The sequence below is a fragment of the Hippoglossus hippoglossus genome, chromosome 24, assembly GCF_009819705.1.
Source record: "Hippoglossus hippoglossus isolate fHipHip1 chromosome 24, fHipHip1.pri, whole genome shotgun sequence".
Classification (NCBI taxonomy): Eukaryota; Metazoa; Chordata; class Actinopteri; order Pleuronectiformes; family Pleuronectidae; genus Hippoglossus; species Hippoglossus hippoglossus.
The window spans coordinates 6,855,959-6,874,501 of NC_047174.1; the positions used below are offsets into that span (position 1 = coordinate 6,855,959).

The window sequence follows — 18,543 nt, forward strand, 5'->3', positions numbered from 1 at the left end:
GGAGTTTTTCTTGTATTTATTCTTGTGCATCTGAATTTCACATTATAGATTATTGCTTCATATCCTTTCACTTCTCTCTGGGGTAAGAAAGGATTTACATATGAGACTGAATCCATCCACAGGAGGGAGCCACACTTCAGCAGCAGCAGCATCTCAAGGAACACATCTGGAGTATATCTATACCTTGTCTTTCTAGTGAGGTGAAAAGTAAGACAGTAACTCTTGTCCACTCTTTAGAAGGCCATCAATTTTACAGGCTCATTTTTCACTTCTCATCAGCTCTCTGCAACATACTCTAAGCACACTTCAGCAAATAGACTTAATTTACACACTTATTACAAGATGACATAATGTCAGGCCATTAATTATTTTATCCCAAAGGTGGCAACTGGTCTTTACACAAGCCATCTCTCCCCGTACAGTCAACGTGAAGCTGCCGGGGATTAATTATCTTGTCCGAGAAAGCATGAGTCCCCTGAGGAACCGTCAGCAGAGCAGGGCTGTGCTTAGTCAGTGAGTCCAACCATCCTGCTGCTTATGTCCCACAGTTTCTTAGCTGCCTGGTCATCTGTAGCTTTGGCCATCAGCTCCTCCTCCTCGCAGTTAGCGAAACACTTCCCCGACACTCCCTCCACCTCTGGGGAGCAGGCCAGATAGAGGGGAGTCTGGGCCCCCTCCAGTGGACTCTTGAAAAAGATCAGCGAAGCGAGGTAGAAGAGGGGCTTTGCCAGGAGAGGGATTTGAACGTGCCGGCCGAGCCTGGTCCTCACGATGCCCGGGGTGAGAGCGTTGACCGTGACCCCCGTGCCCTCCAGCCGACGAGCCAGTTCCAGTGTAAACAGCAGGTTGGCCAACTTGCTCTGGCTGTAGCAGGAGGCCTTGTTGTAGTCGCTCTCGCTGTTCAGGTCGTCGAAGTTGATGTGGCCGTACTTGTAGAGCTTCGAGGAAACCACCACGATGCGGCTGGGAGCTGACGTCTTCAGGAGGTCCAGCAGGAGGTGGCTGAGCAGGAAGTGACCCAGGTGATTCACACCGAGCTGCATCTCGAAACCATCCTCTGTCATCATGTGGGGACACTGGTAGAGTCCTGCGTTGTTGACGAGCACGTCAATCTTGGACTCCTCCTAACGGGTCAGAGACATTTTAATACCAGACTCAAGGAAGGAATAATAAATAAATAATAAATAAACTTAATTTAATCTGTATAATGAGGCGCTTGTAACAGACAACGTACTGTATATTTATCTTATATACACTGCAGACCTTTACCCTGAACCTGCATTCATTAAAGCTCTAATAGATTATCTGAATAAGTCTTGTGGTGTTCACACTGAGACACCCAGTGGTCGTGGGAGGTAAATGTTGGCTCAGGGGAAAGAAATGATGAATAACAAATGCAATATTTCACAGAAATATCCCAAAGGAAAAAAAACGCGACTTACATGAGTTAAAGTGATGTAACAATGTGGAGGAAGTCTGATCTTCATTCATCCCACAAATCAAAAAGTCTGATTAAAGCATAGATGATTCAAATTACTTTTTCTGGGGTTACTAGGAATATTCACAGGATATTGTGTACATATATAAATATGTACAATATTTTCATACTATACCTATTTTCATTAACGTTTTCCTTATTTTGAGCTTTTCACTTATTGCTCTTAGTGTTTCTGTCATTATCGTTCTCCTTGTTTCTTAATTTGCTTGATATTTTTCTACTTAATGTGTTTATTATGAAATACTGATTCTACTTTCACTTGGGAGCAAATACTTACAAATAAAAAAACTTGAAAAATTTGATATATATTGCAATCAAGTTTTTTTTATCTTGATGTTATATTTTGGACTTTTTAGTTCAGAGTGATGTCAGGTGACTGTGGGTTTAGTGACAGTTCTGAAGTAAACAACTTTTACAGTCATTCATAAAGCAGAACTAAACCATAATGAATAAACTGATGGATGGATATGATCCAACTTCTCCACCATCACACTCACCTGAGAAATCTCCTCACAAAACCTCCGGACTGACCCAAGAGAAGCAAGGTCCAGGTGTTTGACGACCACCTCCCCCTGCTCCGCTCCAGCCGTCCTCCGGATGTCCCGGGCCGCCTCCTCCGCGCTCCCCCGGTCCCGACAGGCCATTATGACCCGGGCCTGGAGCTTCAGCAGCTCCGCGGTCAGGGCCCTCCCGATCCCGCTGTTTGCCCCGGTCACGATGACCGTCTTCCCCCGCATCGTGCCGGCCGCATACCGGAGCAGCTTGCCGGCTTTTTTCACGGGAAACAAGCGGCGCATGAGGACGAGGACCCCTCCGCCGACAACAGCGGCGATCAGCACCGCGGTGGACATGGACGCGGGGACCGGAGACAGGTCAGCGGGGACGAGGAGGGTGTTACGGTGTGTTATGTGTTCAAGTTACAAAATGACCCCGGAAGTAATTGCTACACAAATCACAACACACACACACATATCAACGTTACACTAAATATTGTGGGTAATATACTTAATTAACAATATAAGTTATAATACTGTAATGATAGTCATAATAATGATGATAATAATAATAAACACATTTTGAATAACTGCTAAGTCGTTTAGCAGCAATGTAAGCATGGCTAATTAGAACAAGCTAACAAAGCTAGCTGCGTTAACTTGCTCGCGAATGCTCTAAACTACTTCCGGGTTATTTTCGCAACCGAACCACATCAAACTATAAACTAATTGTAGCTCTTCACCTGTTTAAAACATTTGTAAACACAGAAGACATTATAACTGAGTTCATTTATAAAGGAGCGGACTATCGGCCCAGATCGGCTTCGTACAAATATCCATAATTAATGATAGATAATATTAAAATGTTCATTTTACTGATATTGTCTTTTCACCAATTTCTATCTCCTTGTAAGTTACAGGCATCAGCCACTAGGTGGAGCGATACGCCTACAAAGTTGTTCTATGTATCTGTCTGTCCGTTTGTCTCTCTCTCTCTCTCTCTCTCTCTCTCTCTCTCTCTCTCTCTCTATCTCTCTCTCTCTCTCTCTCTCTGTGATGAAACCAACTGTTCATATGGACAAAACAAAACTATTATAAAATAGTTGCTGATTAATTATCCGTACATCCACTAATCGATTAACTATCAATTAATTAAGTGCGGTAATTGTTGCATATAGAACATTTTTCTTATTATTTAAGCATTTACTAACGATTGACATTGCTCTTATTTACCCTATTAATATTTATTTATCTATTTATTAATTCATTCGTTTATTCATGCAAGTCTTTCAATTTTGTTGTTCTACTTTCTGATCATGTTCCATTGTTTTTATCTCATCATTTCTTCCTTGTAAAGCACTCAAATTGTTAAGAGAAGAGCTATATAAATAAAGTTTACTGTTATTATTGTTATTATTGTTATTATTATTAGTAGTAGTACTATTAGTAGTAGTAGTACTATTAGTAGTAGTAGTAGTATTAGTAGTAGTAGTAGTAGTAGTAGTAGGGGTGTTAGGGGCTCTCATTTCCCAAAAGGCCATTTTTGTGGCAAAATAAGTCTTTTGTGTATGAATTAGCAAAGTTATACACATGGTGCTCTGCCAGTGATGATCTCATCAAAGTCTCCGAGGCACAGCGGACAAGTTACTTCACTTCCTCTTTGCGCTCCGCGTCTCCAGTTGGGTAATTCCTCTCGTTTGTTTCAGGGTTTGCTGTACTTCCCGTTTCCTTGATGGCTGATATACAGAGTTAGAGAGGAAATGAGGTGCAGTGCAGGAAACATTATGTTTTAACAGCAACTTTAAAACACTGTTATCTAATGCCTCTGGATATCTGACACCTCTGAATGTGTCTAAGCGGGACTTTCTTTTATCTGTGGTAACTGGACTAAAGAGATGCAAACCTTCCAAGTGACCTTTATCCTGGCTTTAATCCTCTTCGTTGTTAAAGGTGAGAAATGCGTTTATATCTTAATTTGTCTTGTCGTAGGTGACATATGGTGTTAGAATGCAGATGCAGGACCTGACAAATGCTGTTATGAGAGTTCTGGAAAATGCTTCTTTTGTTTTGGTTTCATAACATAGTGTTTACCATGGTTAATACGGGAGTCGTATTTAATATCTTAACAAAAGCTGCAAATGTTTTTAAATCAAATCAAACTTTCTTGAGAATGTTGTGTCCAGAAAATGTGTTTATCTCTGTGACTGGAATATAACGATGTAGTGGTGCTGGAGTGGATGATGTTTGGAGCCCATTTTTCTGCTCTGATTGAAACAAGATATTTCTCTAATGGGCTCTTAATACCGTCTGAGATATAATAAAATAACTCGTGGCACTAATGTACTCTAAATGAAAGTACAGTCTTCCTGTGCTGCCGCTTCAACTGGAAATCTAAGTCTCTGTTTAAAAATCATGGAGATATGGACGTTTTTTGCCACTTCTTTGTCAGAGGCTCAATATTTAATACTACACGGACAATTAACGTCTCAGCTGAGTTTTACTACATGTGAGGAGGAAAACAACAGCACCTCACTGTAACTCTCCTGCGTCCATTGTTTCTCTTTTAATTCTCCGAAAGGGCTGAGTGTGAAACGGAAAATATCTGAGTCAGTTTCTTTGGAAATGTTCCGTAATATCTCCCAGCTGTTGGCGTTAAGGGCCGACACCAGTGTTGATGTGCTGTCTACAAAAACATTAGATTTTCCGTCATTGTCCTGCCTCCTGCATGCTCTACCCAGACGCCATCCCTCTCCCGAATGATCCGGACATTTTCCTGTTGTCGTGAACATGACTCATCTGGACAACCTCCTGCTTTAATGTAGACTTGATGCATCAAAGAGACCAGAAGGTGAAACAATATACCAACGCCAACAGAGTAACATGAGCAATCGTCACCCCCAAGTCTGAAGATGTCTCCCACAGAATCCCAGTATATCTCCCTCACCCTGCGTCACCCATTCCAACAGCACATCAATGAAAGGCTAACATTGCTGTCACTCTCTATGTTACATGTAGGTGTTCACATCCTATTGGATAGTTAAGCGTAAAGCATGCATTCCTAAATCACATCTCTCTACTGATCTAGTGTAGAAAAGAATTGGAGTTGGTGCCTCTCCGTCTGGAGCATCTGAAGTAGGTATAAAACTTGTGCGAAAAAATGAGGGTAGACACTACAATGTACTGCTATGTGGCCCCTTTATCTACAACCTGACCTTGGGTATTGCTTGGAGAGAAAGGAGTATGTGTGGAATGAGACAGGCTGGTGGTGTACAGATATAATGTGTGAGGACGGTCAAAGATTCCTTCTCAAGGGTCAGACGATAGAATCGATGTCTGTTAAGTACGAAGCTGCAGCCTGGTGCTTTTAGCTCAGTTTAACTTAATTTAATATCTTCTCATGTAACCCTTGGCAAGATGAAGTTTATTTCACAAAATGTCAAAGTGTCCCTTTAATGTGATGGTTTGTTGCATCATTAGGCAGCACTAGATTTTCCTTCACATTTTGAAGTGTTGAATAACATCTCTTCCTGCAGGCCTGCACGGGAACAGCTGTGATGTTTACCCTAAAGATCCGTTCATTGAGGTGGGATCTGACACCGAGGTATTTTGCCAGAGGTCATGCGTCCAAGGCGAAGTCTACTGGACTCAGGACAACAAGATCATCAACGAGAGTCTGTCAAACACCATCAACAACTCCACACACTCCGTCCTGTCACTGACCAACTTCACACAACACAGTGCTGCGCTGGAGTGCCACAGTGCAAATATACAGCAAATCCTGGGCGGCACCATCATCAAAACCTACAGTACGAAGCCTTTTATATTGTTGCATTCTAGCCGTTTAGATGAAATATATACATATTTATTTATATTTATGATGCAAAACTTCCTCTTTCCACAGCAAAACCCAGCAAAATATCATGCATGTTGCATTATGATGAACAAGAATACGAACTTTATCCACAACTGTTTACGTGCAACTGGGAGCATCAGAATAATTCTTCACGTGAAATAAACTACACTCTATTGTGAGTAGCTTCTCGTTTCTTTTGTTTCTGTAAGAATCATTGTAGTAACATTTATATTTCCTTTGTGATTTATCTACTTAACTTAAAACGTATATATGTTTCAGTGTCTCCTCGTCATCGGTTACACGGAGTGGTTTGTGCAACTCGCATGTAACCACATGCACCGCCAAAGATTTTGTTGAGAAAATAATACTGTCCGAGACCTTAGCTGTTACTGTGAGAGCTAAAACCGATGCTTGGGAAGCGGACTCCGACACTTATGAATTTGAATTCTCTAACATATGTAAGTATCAAGAAGTACATTGTGTAATTTCGCGATAATTTCTATGCTCATTTGTGTATTTGAAAGTGCTGCTCTGATTATGTTCCCCAAGTGAAAATTATCCCTCCGAAGATAGATGTATCTGTCGAGTCTAATAATCTGAAGATTGAGTGGAAGCGGTCAAAGGCAATGGGAAAAATAAACTGTCAAGACAAATACACCGAGGTATGTCCGACAAATATAAGTAAGAAATACAAAAAAGTTATTTTAATGTGAAAAAATACCATTGCTTGGTTCGTTGATAATTTAGTGAATGCAAATTTTCAATATGTGCTAGTAGCTGTTTTTAATGCTGGTTGTTGGTTTTCAAATACCTCTGGTGCCTTTTCTCTTCCAGACTGTCGGTAACAAAACTCCAAACGTAAGAGACACATTTTACCCTGGCACCTCAAACGGAATTCATGTTTTCAAGTAAAAAAAAAACTTTTATGTCTCTAACCGATTCCTTTTTTTTTCTCGAAGGTGAACAAAAGTACTTTAGAGTCTGGAAAGGATGGGAAGGTGTCTAGAAAGGTAGACTCCTGCAGAAACTACAAGGTTTCAGTCCGCTGTGCTTTGGACAGAGCCCCCTGGAGCGACTGGAGCCCGGAGAAGACGGTTCTGACCAAATTCAATAGTAAGAAGAAATGTTTGCTCCAAACTGCATAAAACTATATCCAGCCGTTCAGAAGGTATCATCTCACTATTCAAAACCACTGAAAGCTTATTAGATCTGATAAAAGGGGATCATTTAAATAGATAATTTCCTTTCCTTGTGTGTTGGTTGGTTTGTATGTTTGTTTGTAAGCAAGATTACACAAAAACAATTTAACAGATTCCCACGAAACTTGGTGGCAGGATGCAACATGGGTGACGAAAGAACATCAGAAAACCCCAAATAAGCACAGTTCTATCATTAATTATTTGCATCTGTTGTAGCTGAAAGTTTTGGGCTTCGGTTCGAGGTGTGAACAGTTGTGTTGTGTTGTGTAGTGTTGTTCCTTGTGTGACAATTTGATCATATGTTTACAGAGAGTGATGTCAAGCTGCACCTGTGGAGGACAGTAACCAAACTGGATACAAATGGAATCAGAAAGGTTCATGCCATGTGGAAGGTAAGGAGCCCTCTTAATGTTGCCTTTGTGTCGCACATTTTCACATAAATTCACTTCCTTCTTTATAACCCACAATTTCTAAAGAAAAACCCGAGTTCCTTGCATCACTAAGTGCTTCAAACTGTCTCCACAGCCGATTCCTGCAACATGTGAGGGCACATTTTCCTACAAAATCCAACAGATTCCCTACAAGCAACACACAACTGGGCTCAATTACACGGAGACTTCATGCAGCAATTCAACTTGTGATGTTGATGTGAATGAAGAGGAACACAGAGTGGATCTCACAGTGTTCCATAATGAATCTCCGCTCGCAAAGGACTCTGTTTACGTTCCAGCCGCTGCAGGGAGTGAGTCTTAATGTTATAGATTTTTCCTTTTTAGCAATTTATTGATTGACTTGTTTTCAGTGCATTTGGCCTCATGCGGATGTTAGCGATGCGGCATCAATCAGTTTCTTTTCACTTGGCAGGCCGCCCTCAGGTGACTGAAATCCAGACTTCAGCCACAGAAGGCGTTGTCCTGGTCAGCTGGACGGCTCCTGTGCAGCCCGTCAGAGGTTACATGATCGACTGGACCCACGATGGAAATCAATATTACTGGAATGAGACCAAATACACTAACACGTCGCTGTTTGGTGAGTCAACTGACCTGAAATGGAAGATAAACGTCAGATAGAATGAATACTTAGTGACAGTAAACAGGAAAACATGGAATAAGTGGGTAGAATCTGAGTCAAACCCATCACTGACTCACCGTAACTTAACTTGGCTGACCGCCAGATCAATTAGTGTCTCATCTTTCATCGTTCAAGTGTGGCAAATAATGGATACACTGCTCGGTAGTGCATTCGCTAGTAAAATCTTGGAGTTTTTGAGAAATATGACTCACTTCTCACAGGGATGACTCATACACTCAGTGGTAAAACGTTTCTGAGGACATTTAAAGTTCCAGTGAATAATCCCAGTGATGTTTTCACAAGTGTATTTCACCTTCATTTTAGGAGTTGTTGTTTTCTTTACCTTACAACGGGCCATATTTAAATACTTTTTATGTACATCAGTAGCAGGTCCTCTCTACGGAGGCCGCCAAACTAAACAGCTTTTGAGTTTTTATGACAACTGAAGGCCATCACAGTGTCTTTGTCAGGTTTGGAAGGGAAGGGGAGGGTGAGGTGAGGGGTATTCGGCTGCAACCTGCACTAATGTCACTAATATCTACACACTTGACCTTTAATTCACTTCATTCTATGAGTCTGTGCAGTAGAGATCGGGGGAAAGCAGCCAAGCGAGGTCCTGCTGATACATTTTCTCGACCAATCACGAGTCAGTCTCAGCTGTTGATCATGATTTTTCATATGGTTTTTAAAGCATAAAATAAGTTATTAAAGCCAAACTATAATGAGCTCTTCTTTAATGCTAAGAACTACCTCAAAGGACAAAAAACATCTTTGTGAAAAATGTATTTGATGTTTACTTTGACTTTTTAGTTTAGCTAATTTAGCGCATCTACTAACATAAGCTGTTTTCAGACGTGAACTCAGGAGACTCATGGGCTCGGACTTTATTGGGAGTTTGTCTTTCACACATGAACGACACAGCAGGAGATCACTTGCCTCTTCGCTGTGATAGATTTTCAAGAGTCTTCCCTTTCTTGCAGACCTCCTGGATAAGAAGCAATACAACATCACAGTTACTCCCCTCTTTGATGACAAGACGGGTCGTGGCTCACAAGCCGTTCAGATCTGCTCTAGAATAGGAGGTACAACACTCTTCATGCTTTACAATGACTTAAACGTTTAACCACAGTCTTTAAATTTGAAAACATGATCTCCACAGATCCAGATAACATCTCTGTCGCCAGTGTTCGAGCTAACCACAGAAGTGCCAGTGTGAGCTGGATCACACAGTCGCAGGAGGAATGCAGTGGTGCTGTAATCAACTACAGGGTCTTCTACAGAACTCCGGAAGGGCCGATGCTCAGTAAGGCAAGCACAGACTTGTATGAAGAGATTTATTTCCTTTGACAATTCCATTCATGATACGTCTGTGATGGTTTTCTCCTAGATGTTAATAGCACAAAGCGGGACGTACTTCTAAAAGATCTGAATCCAGACACCCAATATATAATCTACATCGAGGCCACAGCTTCCACTGGAACTTCTAAAAGCAATGAGAGTTCCTTTAAAACCAAAAGATTTGGTAAGTATAACTTTGAAAGGGCTGAGGACATTTCTGGTTTTCAAAACAAATGTCACACATCTTATTTATGGTTTTATGAGTACTGCTGCAGCCCTCATGAATTTGCATATGTCCTTGGTTGACTGGCGATGATGGATTACAACATTAGCAAGTTTAGAGCTGCACACGACATGATTCATTCATGTTGCTGTGACACCAACAGAACATAACAGTGAATGTATGGAGATTTGAACACGCTCTCGCTCCACCGTCTGATACTGCTGTGACATGGTTTGATTTTTTTTCTATTACAGATCCGAGGATGATAACAGTGCTCAGTGTCTGTGGAAGCATCGTGATAATTATTGTGTTATCTCTTGGATTATGCTGCACTATTCAGTAAGTTTCACATTGTTAGTGTCTGTCATGATTTAATAAAGGTTGATTTCAAATTAAAACACTAAACCAAAGGACATTTTCATGTAAGCAAATTTTAAAAAAGCTGAAATTTGCGCATTAACACTTGAGATTGTGGCCATTCAATCTTAAAACTTGTTTCCTTCATGATGGTTATCAATCTGCTTTTTTTAGATGGAAGAAATTCAGGGAGAAGCCGGTGCCAGATCCAGGCCTCAGCTCTCTGGCGGAGTGGCTGTTACCAGATCATCAAAAGGTGAAGACGGAAATAGGAATAATGACTTAATACCATATTAAATTGGCTGAGATGAGTACATTCCAGGTTATTATTATTCATGACTCACTGGATTTGGAATAGACAATAAAAAAGTTAAGTCACAGTTGAAACAGATTCTCTTTGGGTGGCAAGAAAATTCAAACATTTCATCGTCAGCTCTGATAAATTATAATGGACATACAGCATTTTACCTTCAGTTTACAGAAAAAAAAGATAGTTTATATAAAACATAATCTTCGGTTATACATAATGAAAATAATTGTAGGTTGCAGCCATACTGTCAAAGTGTGTCTCCCTAAATGAACATCTAAAGCATTCAAATTTACAGTCTTCTCCACACTACCTGAAGTCGTCAGATTGGCCTTAAAGTTTTCAAATGTGGAAACTGGAATCAGCCTTTAGAAATACAAACATCTCCCAAGTGTTAATTGTTAATATTGGAATATAGGGTCCCATGTGTTACTTGATACTCTGGGTTTTTTGTATCCTAGGTTTTATCTCCTGAGAAAAATACAACAAAAAATCACTTAATGTCTCTTTGGTCTTTTCTTTTATGTGAATGTTATGTCCGCAGGGAATGTGCCTCTTCCAGGCTTTCAGTAATCCGTCTGAAAGCTTCTGTGATAGAGTTTTCACAGAGGAAATGCAGAAAACACCCGCCTGTCCATCAGCTAGCGGCTATTACCCAGAAAGTGACGAGGCTGAGGAATACAACGTTCACACCCCGTGTCTTACATCGAAACTACAGAATGAAAAACCAGATGAACATGTTGAGACACACCCGTGCTCGTCTGCAGAATTCACAGACTTACTGTCTCCAGGGAACAAGCCTCTCAGCCCATACCGAAGTCAGCGTTCCGTGGAAACACCTGATCTGAGGACGAGTAAACAAAGTAAGCGTGTTCCAGTAAAACAGCCAGAAAACAAAGCACCGATGACTGTTTATGTCAGTTTGAACATGTTGAAAGAAGGGCCGGTGATAGAAACAGAATCAATTTCCAATATCCAGGAATACATCAGACCTGAATAAAGATTTCGTAATTCATATTTCCACAGTAGTTTGTTGCTTGGCAACGTGTTTAAAGATCGTATGTGTGTGTAGCAGCTTTATGAAATCCAGCTTAAGTATTTACCTGATGTAAACAATATTGTGAGTATATAAGTGTATATGCCTTTAGTAACAGTTTTTCATTTGAACAAAATCTATGTGGACCGAACATTATGCACTGTAAAACATATTCTTTATTTTTTTATTATTCAGTTTGAGATGTTTCTTTGTTTGTTTTTACTGAATAATCACATTGGTGCCAACAGTATTGGGTTGTATAGTACAGAGGTTGCGTACAGTTGTACAGTTTATATTATAGGGCATGATAACCTCGACCTTTTTGTCCGTCAGTGAGCAAATGTAAATAGAGGAACTGATATTTTGTTGTTAATCCCATAATATTAGCTATGTATTGTAATAAAAATAAGATTTCCTGTCATTCCCTGTCCGTTATCATTGACATAATCACTTGTAAAACGTAGATGACATGGTTGAGACTATAATGCTCCTGCTCACTTAGTCCTTTCTTTCACCAACAATGACATGGAAGCTACATAAACTACCTTTAAAGGATTAAAAAAAACAATTGAATTACATTAATGTTTATAGAGGTAATCCTCTTTTTAGTACATTGGGAGAAAACCTTGCTACAACAGCTCCCAGACATTATCTAATGTATGACCACAAATTTTATTTCAACAGCAAACTTTGTGAAATTGGTTCAGACTTTATTAAGTACCATATAGACACTCAAAATAAAAATCTGTCTACGATTTCATGTTTAAATTGCGTTTGGGTGTAATTGAGTTTCAAAGGCATGAAACTCAATTTTTTTCATTAACAAAAACCATTCAAAATGTTGAATATTTCAGAAAAATACATAATTGGATACATCTGATCATTTCCTGATGGAGTTCAATATTTTAAAGATTATATGTTGAAACATATAGAATTGGTTACGAATGAGAAAAGAGGAAAAAAACATTTTATTAATGCCTTCTTTGATATTGATGCTTATTTTTTGTAGAAGGTATTTTTTTTTAAGCTCAGTGACACTGCACCCAGCGTCCACAGGGGGCAGTGTGACGCATGAAGTCGCCTCAACTACAAATATTAACAACCAGAGGAAGAAGGCTAGTTTATGTCCTGAACTAGCTAGCTAGCTACCTCCATCTGTGACTGCTGTGGATTAAAGGATAAACACACAGGAAATATAACGCCGTCGCTGGGATATTGATATGCCGAGAGTCGCTGGAACGTATGTTTCGTGTACTGGCCCGTCGGCCCGTCAGAAAGTTGACCGGCCTTAAATTTGTTGGATGATTCGCCTGAATTAGCAGCTGAAGGGCCTCGAGTCCGCGGTGCTCGGGTGAACGACAAACCGGGGGATAGCCACGACCTCGCGGGGGTAGCATTAAGCCGCAGACTGCTATTTACCGAGGATTCACTGCACCCGAACATGTCACACACCGGACCCCCTCCTCGGTGGCGGAACTGTCCCAGAAAGGGACATCCTGTGGCGGGTGAGCAGAGAAACAAAAACCCAAAACAACTCATACAAACCAGCGTTAGGTCGAGGCAGCTTAATGCTCGCGGTGCTAACGTTAGCCCCGCGCTGTGTCTCACAACAGGCTGGTGCAGCTCTGCCTGGTTAACTTGTCCTGCTGCTACAGTCACTGTGTTGCTGCCTCGGTTCATTCTCTGTCCCTTAAAACTGCCAGGTTAGCATCACAATGTGACGATGTTAGCAGGCTGTGTGGTCCACGTTGACATCATTTTACCCATGGGTAGTTGTTGTTGTTGTTGGGAGTTCGATAGCCGATTTATTGAATGAGCGCTGTGGATGATACTAGTGCAAAGTTTGTTAAAGATTAGTGTGAACTTCTGCCATTTTCAGCGAGACCATGTTTATTTGCCACATTTTCAAATGGAGCTCGGTATGAAGCTATATTCGGCTGCGTGTTCTTTAGCCGACTTTGCGCCTGTAGCTAACGGGCTGTCAAAGCTCCACTCCCCCCTGATACACGTGGAATCTGCGAGTGTCTAACTCTAAATTCACTTTGAAATAAATAAAGTTGTGGGCTGTGTTGAGTTAATCAGTTTACCAGGCTTGCACAGCGCGCAAGTTAGGTGTTGTTGAGGTTTTAGCCTCAGCTAGCTGCGTTGTGGAGGCATCACGTGTCAAAACAAACCGGGAGCATGGTGCACTGTACATGATGCTGTGTTTCTGTCACATGTCCTGTAACATAAATGCCACATTTCTTCACACCAGTGCATCATCTGGACAGGGATCCAGATTCAAGGTGCAGACTTATCACTCTTTAGAAAGTAGAGTCCAGAGTTTTGTTGATTATTACCTGATGGGACCACAGGACATACTTCTAATCCAAACAATAATACCCTGTCTTGGCCTCGCCCCACAGGTAATTTGACAGTTTTAGTAATTATTATTTTTTAGATATTACTGTAAAGCACTTCATAGTGTTGCCCTCAGCTCCATCGCTGAATTCCTGCCCCCCTATGAACCTGCAGAGCGGAGCCTCAGATTCTCCAGCCGGGCTCTGCTGACTGTCACTAAGTCCAGACTCAAGAATACAAGGGACCGGGTGGTTTTGCAGTCAAGGCTCCTCAGCTCTGGAACTCCTGGCCGCGAGGATCAGAGACTTGCACACTTTTATTATTTAAATGTTTTATTAATACTAGTACACCATTATTTTGTCTACAAGCTTTGGCAGGTTTATTATTATATCGTTATTCTTTTAATCCCGTATTTCTTACGTGTTATTCGATCCTACAATCTTCTCAGTTGTGAAATGTTTGTTTTATGTTTTTAATCCTGTTTCAACCATGTAAAGCCCTTTTTAACCCTGTTTTGAAAAGTTTATTATTATTATTACAAGGCCCAAGCAGACAACTTGCCAAGAGGCCCCAGACTCCCAGGTTTACTCCGTATTATTTGGGTTTTCATATTTTCAATAATCACAAACTTGTTGGAAATTTGTGCCAGTGAGAGGCAATATCAGCTCTGATTGGTCGTCCATCTTCCACCTGCTCTTTTTGTGGGACCCTGGGTGAAACTCTAGTTTGAAGAATCTAATTGGTTTGGTTCTTTCATAATAGATGGAGAACTTTAAGGCTGTAAAGTATTTCCATTATTAAGATGTCTCACAATTATTTTCTATTTTCAGGTTAACATACCATAATATCTTGTTTAGCCTGAAGAGCTGTCAAAAGTTTGAGGATGTTGGGCTTACTAGAATAGGAAACTAGGGAAAATGGCAAGTATTTACATTTTGAGAGATAACAGATTTTTGGGGCATTTCTTCTTTAAAAAAGACTTTGATGATTAATTAGCTATCAACATCACTGCCAGTTAATTTTCTGTCCACCAGCTAAGGGATTAATCATCTAATCATAGAGTGAGGGCACCAAGGGGAATATAACGAAACTGCCATGTGTAATGGGGGTCAGTCGGGGCCCGAACAACAAATCTTTCTCCTGAACCCCAACAGCATAAATCTGGTCATGCAGCTTTAACGCATTACCCCACATGATTCATCAAATTTGTTTATCTTTAATTTGGTAGTGTGATTAAGTGTTGTCATTGTGGTGGCTTTGGAAATAAATGTATAGATTATTGTACTAAATTTTTTAGAAATTCAGGTAATTGAATAATGGATACAAATACAGTGTGCATGAGGGCTCTAACAAAAATATCCACCTTTAAGGGTCTCTACTCAGAGCACAGAGGCTTTATACTTCATACTTTTACAAGGATCACAGATTGATTGGTTTTGTTTTCCCTCTCAGGTAAATTCCTTCCCATGAAAACAATGTTGGGCCCCAGATACGATGCCCAAGTTGCAGAGGGGAACAGGTTCAATCCGGAAATGCTGTCCAACTTCTTAAAAAGCCTAAAAGTAAGTAACCCCACCATGACTTAAATTCTGATTTTGAAACTGAAAAATTAATGACGCGCTCTGTTGTGTCCGTCCCCAGGTGAAAATGGGGTTGCTTGTGGATTTGACGAACACTACTCGCTTTTACGACCGCAAAGACATCGAGACAGAGGGCATAAAATATATGAAACTTCAGTGTAAAGGGTATGAGTGGAGTTGCTGTCATGAGTTGGACAAATTGTAAGTTGTTGTTCATTCAGTGATAATTATGTAGTAAGTCTAACGAGCCTCTGTTTGTTTTAGCCACGGAGAAAGCCCTTCAAAAGAGACCACTGAGACGTTCATCAGACTCTGCGAACACTTCATAGAGAAGAATCCAACAGAAATGATAGGTAAGCGAACCGTAGAACCGTAAAACAGTTGGATCCATCTTTCTTGTATCTATACCACTTATCCCCTGGACAGGTCGCCTGCGAGTCACAGCGCCAACACATGGAGACAAACAACTATTCACTCTCACATTCACACCTATGGTCAATTCAGAGTCTCAAATTAACCTAACCCAAATTTACATGTCTTTGAACTGTGGTAAGAAGCCAGAGAACCTAAAGAATATCCACACAAACACGGATGGAACATGCTAACTCCACACAGAAAAAGTGTATTCGCACCTTGAATTCACGTTAATTTGTGAAAAACTAATTGAAGATTTCTATTACAATGTTGTAAAATGATTGCATTACCCTATGTTACCAGCAGAGAGCAGCCTTACTCTAACATTGGACAGGTGCGAATGAAAGCAAGGTTTTGTCTCATTTAAAAACAATTCTGTAATGGTATTTCATTATTATTGTCTTTGACATCAAACAGCTTCCCTGTACAACCAGTCTGCTCAGTGTTCTCATGTGTTACTGTCCGGAGTGGCACATGCACCTTTCCAGATGTGCATGACCGTTAAACAGATCACATATCAACACAGTCTTGTGCAAGTCCTTTTATTTTTGGTTTTCTAAGTATGTAGGAGTTCCACACGAGAAACAAAACACTTCCCTCCCACAGAACACTGTGTAGGTGATTTTCTAGGTGCAAGGGCATCAAAAGGCACCAAGGCTGAAACCTGGTTCAACATGTGGGCTGATGATTTTTTCTCTGTTGTTCTTACTGTATTGTATTTTTTATTTCCATGAAAATTGTATATTTGTGAGTGGCAAGAAATCAACATATCGTTTTTTTTATCAGTATCAACTTCAAAAAAATCATTTTATTCTCCATTACTCACAAATTAAGTTCATAACAGCGACGTTATGAGGTCACGGATATTCTGCATGTATTATAATTTTATGTTATATAAAAGTTAGGTGCTTCTGAAAGTCACTTTTGAAATAATTTTTGGGGGTTTTAAATTGCAGTGGTTCCCAAAGTACAGGTCAGAAGGTCTGAGGGGGGAGGTCGCAAGATGATTTCAAAATGTAAAAACGATGAGAAATCTCTCAGTACAGCCATAATTTTTGCGAAGAAATAGGTTGAAATAAACATTAAAAATGTTAGCAACAGCAGCAGTTACAGTTCGATCAGGACCCTATCAAGTCCACATGGATATCACGGGGATATTGAATTGTACTTTCACCTCAGTGACAGCAGGGTGCTCTCTTATATCAGTCTCGCACCTTCTCATCAGATCCGCTCGTACCTTTTAACAGCTGCCTGATGTGCAAATCCAAACCGCTCAAACATCAGCACAACGTGTGAACGTCACATCAACAGTGCGCCGTCTTGAGCCAGCCGGTGATTAGGTTTTGTTGTCTCTGCGGTACACATGTGCAAATTGGACAGTTGGGCTGCTAAATCTGATCCTCGTCCTCTGACACTGGTTCATTTTATCTTCATTAGCGTTGCCAGGCTAACCTCCTGTACTGGGGGAAATATGGGATTCAGATGGTTTGATCTTGTGTGGCTGAATGCTGCTGTGAACCTTCTTAAGAAGATGTCACTTTGGTTACGATGTTTTTCCGAAGGTTTTTATATTCCCCCTGGAATCCAGTTTCTCCTTTTTATAGATAAGTCCGTTTCACTTCAAAATGGACTGCACACTGTTTGTCTGTTTTCTCTGTTTCATTTCCCCTTTTCATCCACTCTTTACCTCTCTGAATGGTTCAACCATCTCTGGGTGGCCAGTGTGTGTGCAACGGCTGGTGTCAGGCTGATTTTTGATGTTGGTATAAAGGCAGGACCCCCCCCCCCCCCCCCCCCCCCCCCCCCCCCCCCCTAAGAAGAAGGGGATCTGCTGGTGAGTCTTTTGACGGTGGGACTTGACGCCCTCGTTCAAAACATGGACTCAGCCTGAATACATTTCAGAGAGGACTGTTTGTGTTGTGTTAAACCACAAGGTACAATTCAAATGAGTGCGGATATGAGTTTCTGCATATTGCTCCTCCAATAGTGTTTTGTAAAAGCTTATGATGTATTATAAATGTAAACTTGAGGTGCCGTTCTGAGTTTTGGTTCCTCTTTGTCCTGAAGGTGTTCACTGCACACACGGCTTCAACAGGACAGGCTTTCTGATATGTGCGTACCTGGTGGAGAAGATGGACTGGAGGTAAGGGCTGCCCCCCACCCCAATTAATCGTCTTGCCTGATAAAACAAACCATACAATATTGAACCACACACACACACACACACACACACACACACACACACACACACACACACACACACACAAAGCTTCACAGGGACGCTGGCCGGTGAACAGTGACAGGGTTCGTTACTCCACAACAGAGATGTTTGAATAATTTACCACAGCTCAGCAGAGGTGGGGCGGGTGGGGATAAGCCTTTAGTGAGAGGTGGAGCAACAGTCTTGAGGAGGCAGAATCCCTGGAAGCTGTATAGGAGCAGGCTGCATAAAACCCTCCCACCACTTCTTGGTTATGAATATTCTGAGAGCATTTACAGCCCTGGTCCAGTATCATGTGATGGTAGATAATTCATTTATCAAATGATCAACGCTGCTTTATCTTTTATCATTTTGCATATAAATATATGCATTAAAAACAAAATCAGCATTTAATGGCAGTCATATCTTAAAAGCACATGTTCAAGCAATTACATGTAACAGGTACTAATAAGTAATTGAGTAAATAGTAGAATAATGTAACGGATAAGGACCTCCAGAGAAAAGCTTATCACAGACAGAGGAATATTTTTTCAATATTATGATCCTATGAGCAAATGTTGTTTGTTTCCTTTTGTAATCAAATCTTATATTTAACAGATAATGTTTTTTTAA

At 40.8% G+C, this 18,543-nt stretch overlaps 3 protein-coding genes across 5 annotated transcripts in view; 2 read left to right on the top strand and 1 right to left on the bottom strand.

Annotated features, from left to right (window-relative positions):
* Nucleotide 1: 1 nt before the first annotated feature.
* Nucleotides 2-2,387, bottom strand: rdh14b (retinol dehydrogenase 14b). Its single transcript, XM_034579749.1, has 2 exons — nucleotides 1,996-2,387; nucleotides 2-1,124 (listed from the first exon to the last, which is right to left on the bottom strand). The coding sequence occupies exons 1-2, from the start codon at nucleotides 2,347-2,349 to the stop codon at nucleotides 507-509; spliced, it is 972 nt and encodes a 323-aa protein (XP_034435640.1). The 5' UTR covers nucleotides 2,350-2,387; the 3' UTR covers nucleotides 2-506.
* On the top strand, nucleotides 2,270-11,396 carry LOC117758233 (interleukin-31 receptor subunit alpha-like). The gene is made up of 17 exons (XM_034579744.1): nucleotides 2,270-2,397; nucleotides 3,699-3,942; nucleotides 5,526-5,798; nucleotides 5,894-6,020; nucleotides 6,125-6,303; nucleotides 6,395-6,507; nucleotides 6,680-6,703; nucleotides 6,805-6,958; nucleotides 7,354-7,436; nucleotides 7,570-7,786; nucleotides 7,909-8,073; nucleotides 9,096-9,197; nucleotides 9,275-9,418; nucleotides 9,503-9,637; nucleotides 9,931-10,015; nucleotides 10,208-10,289; nucleotides 10,885-11,396. Exons 2-17 carry the CDS (start codon nucleotides 3,888-3,890, stop codon nucleotides 11,338-11,340), a joined length of 2,394 nt encoding a protein of 797 aa, XP_034435635.1. The 5' UTR covers nucleotides 2,270-2,397; nucleotides 3,699-3,887; the 3' UTR covers nucleotides 11,341-11,396.
* A 1,028-nt stretch (nucleotides 11,397-12,424) lies between these two features.
* The window catches only part of rngtt (RNA guanylyltransferase and 5'-phosphatase), a 70,129-nt gene continuing 64,010 nt past the window's right edge, over nucleotides 12,425-18,543 (top strand). For 2 of the 3 annotated variants that reach the window (XM_034580131.1, XM_034580132.1), the window contains exons 1-5: nucleotides 12,478-12,881; nucleotides 15,169-15,278; nucleotides 15,358-15,461; nucleotides 15,561-15,649; nucleotides 17,778-17,853. In XM_034580131.1, coding sequence (XP_034436022.1) covers nucleotides 12,818-12,881; nucleotides 15,169-15,278; nucleotides 15,358-15,461; nucleotides 15,561-15,649; nucleotides 17,778-17,853 — 443 coding nt within the window. In that variant the 5' untranslated portion in view covers nucleotides 12,478-12,817. Of the gene's footprint in view, nucleotides 12,882-15,168; nucleotides 15,279-15,357; nucleotides 15,462-15,560; nucleotides 15,650-17,777; nucleotides 17,854-18,543 lie in introns of all 3 variants that reach the window. The other variant, XM_034580130.1, reaches the window with a different exon arrangement.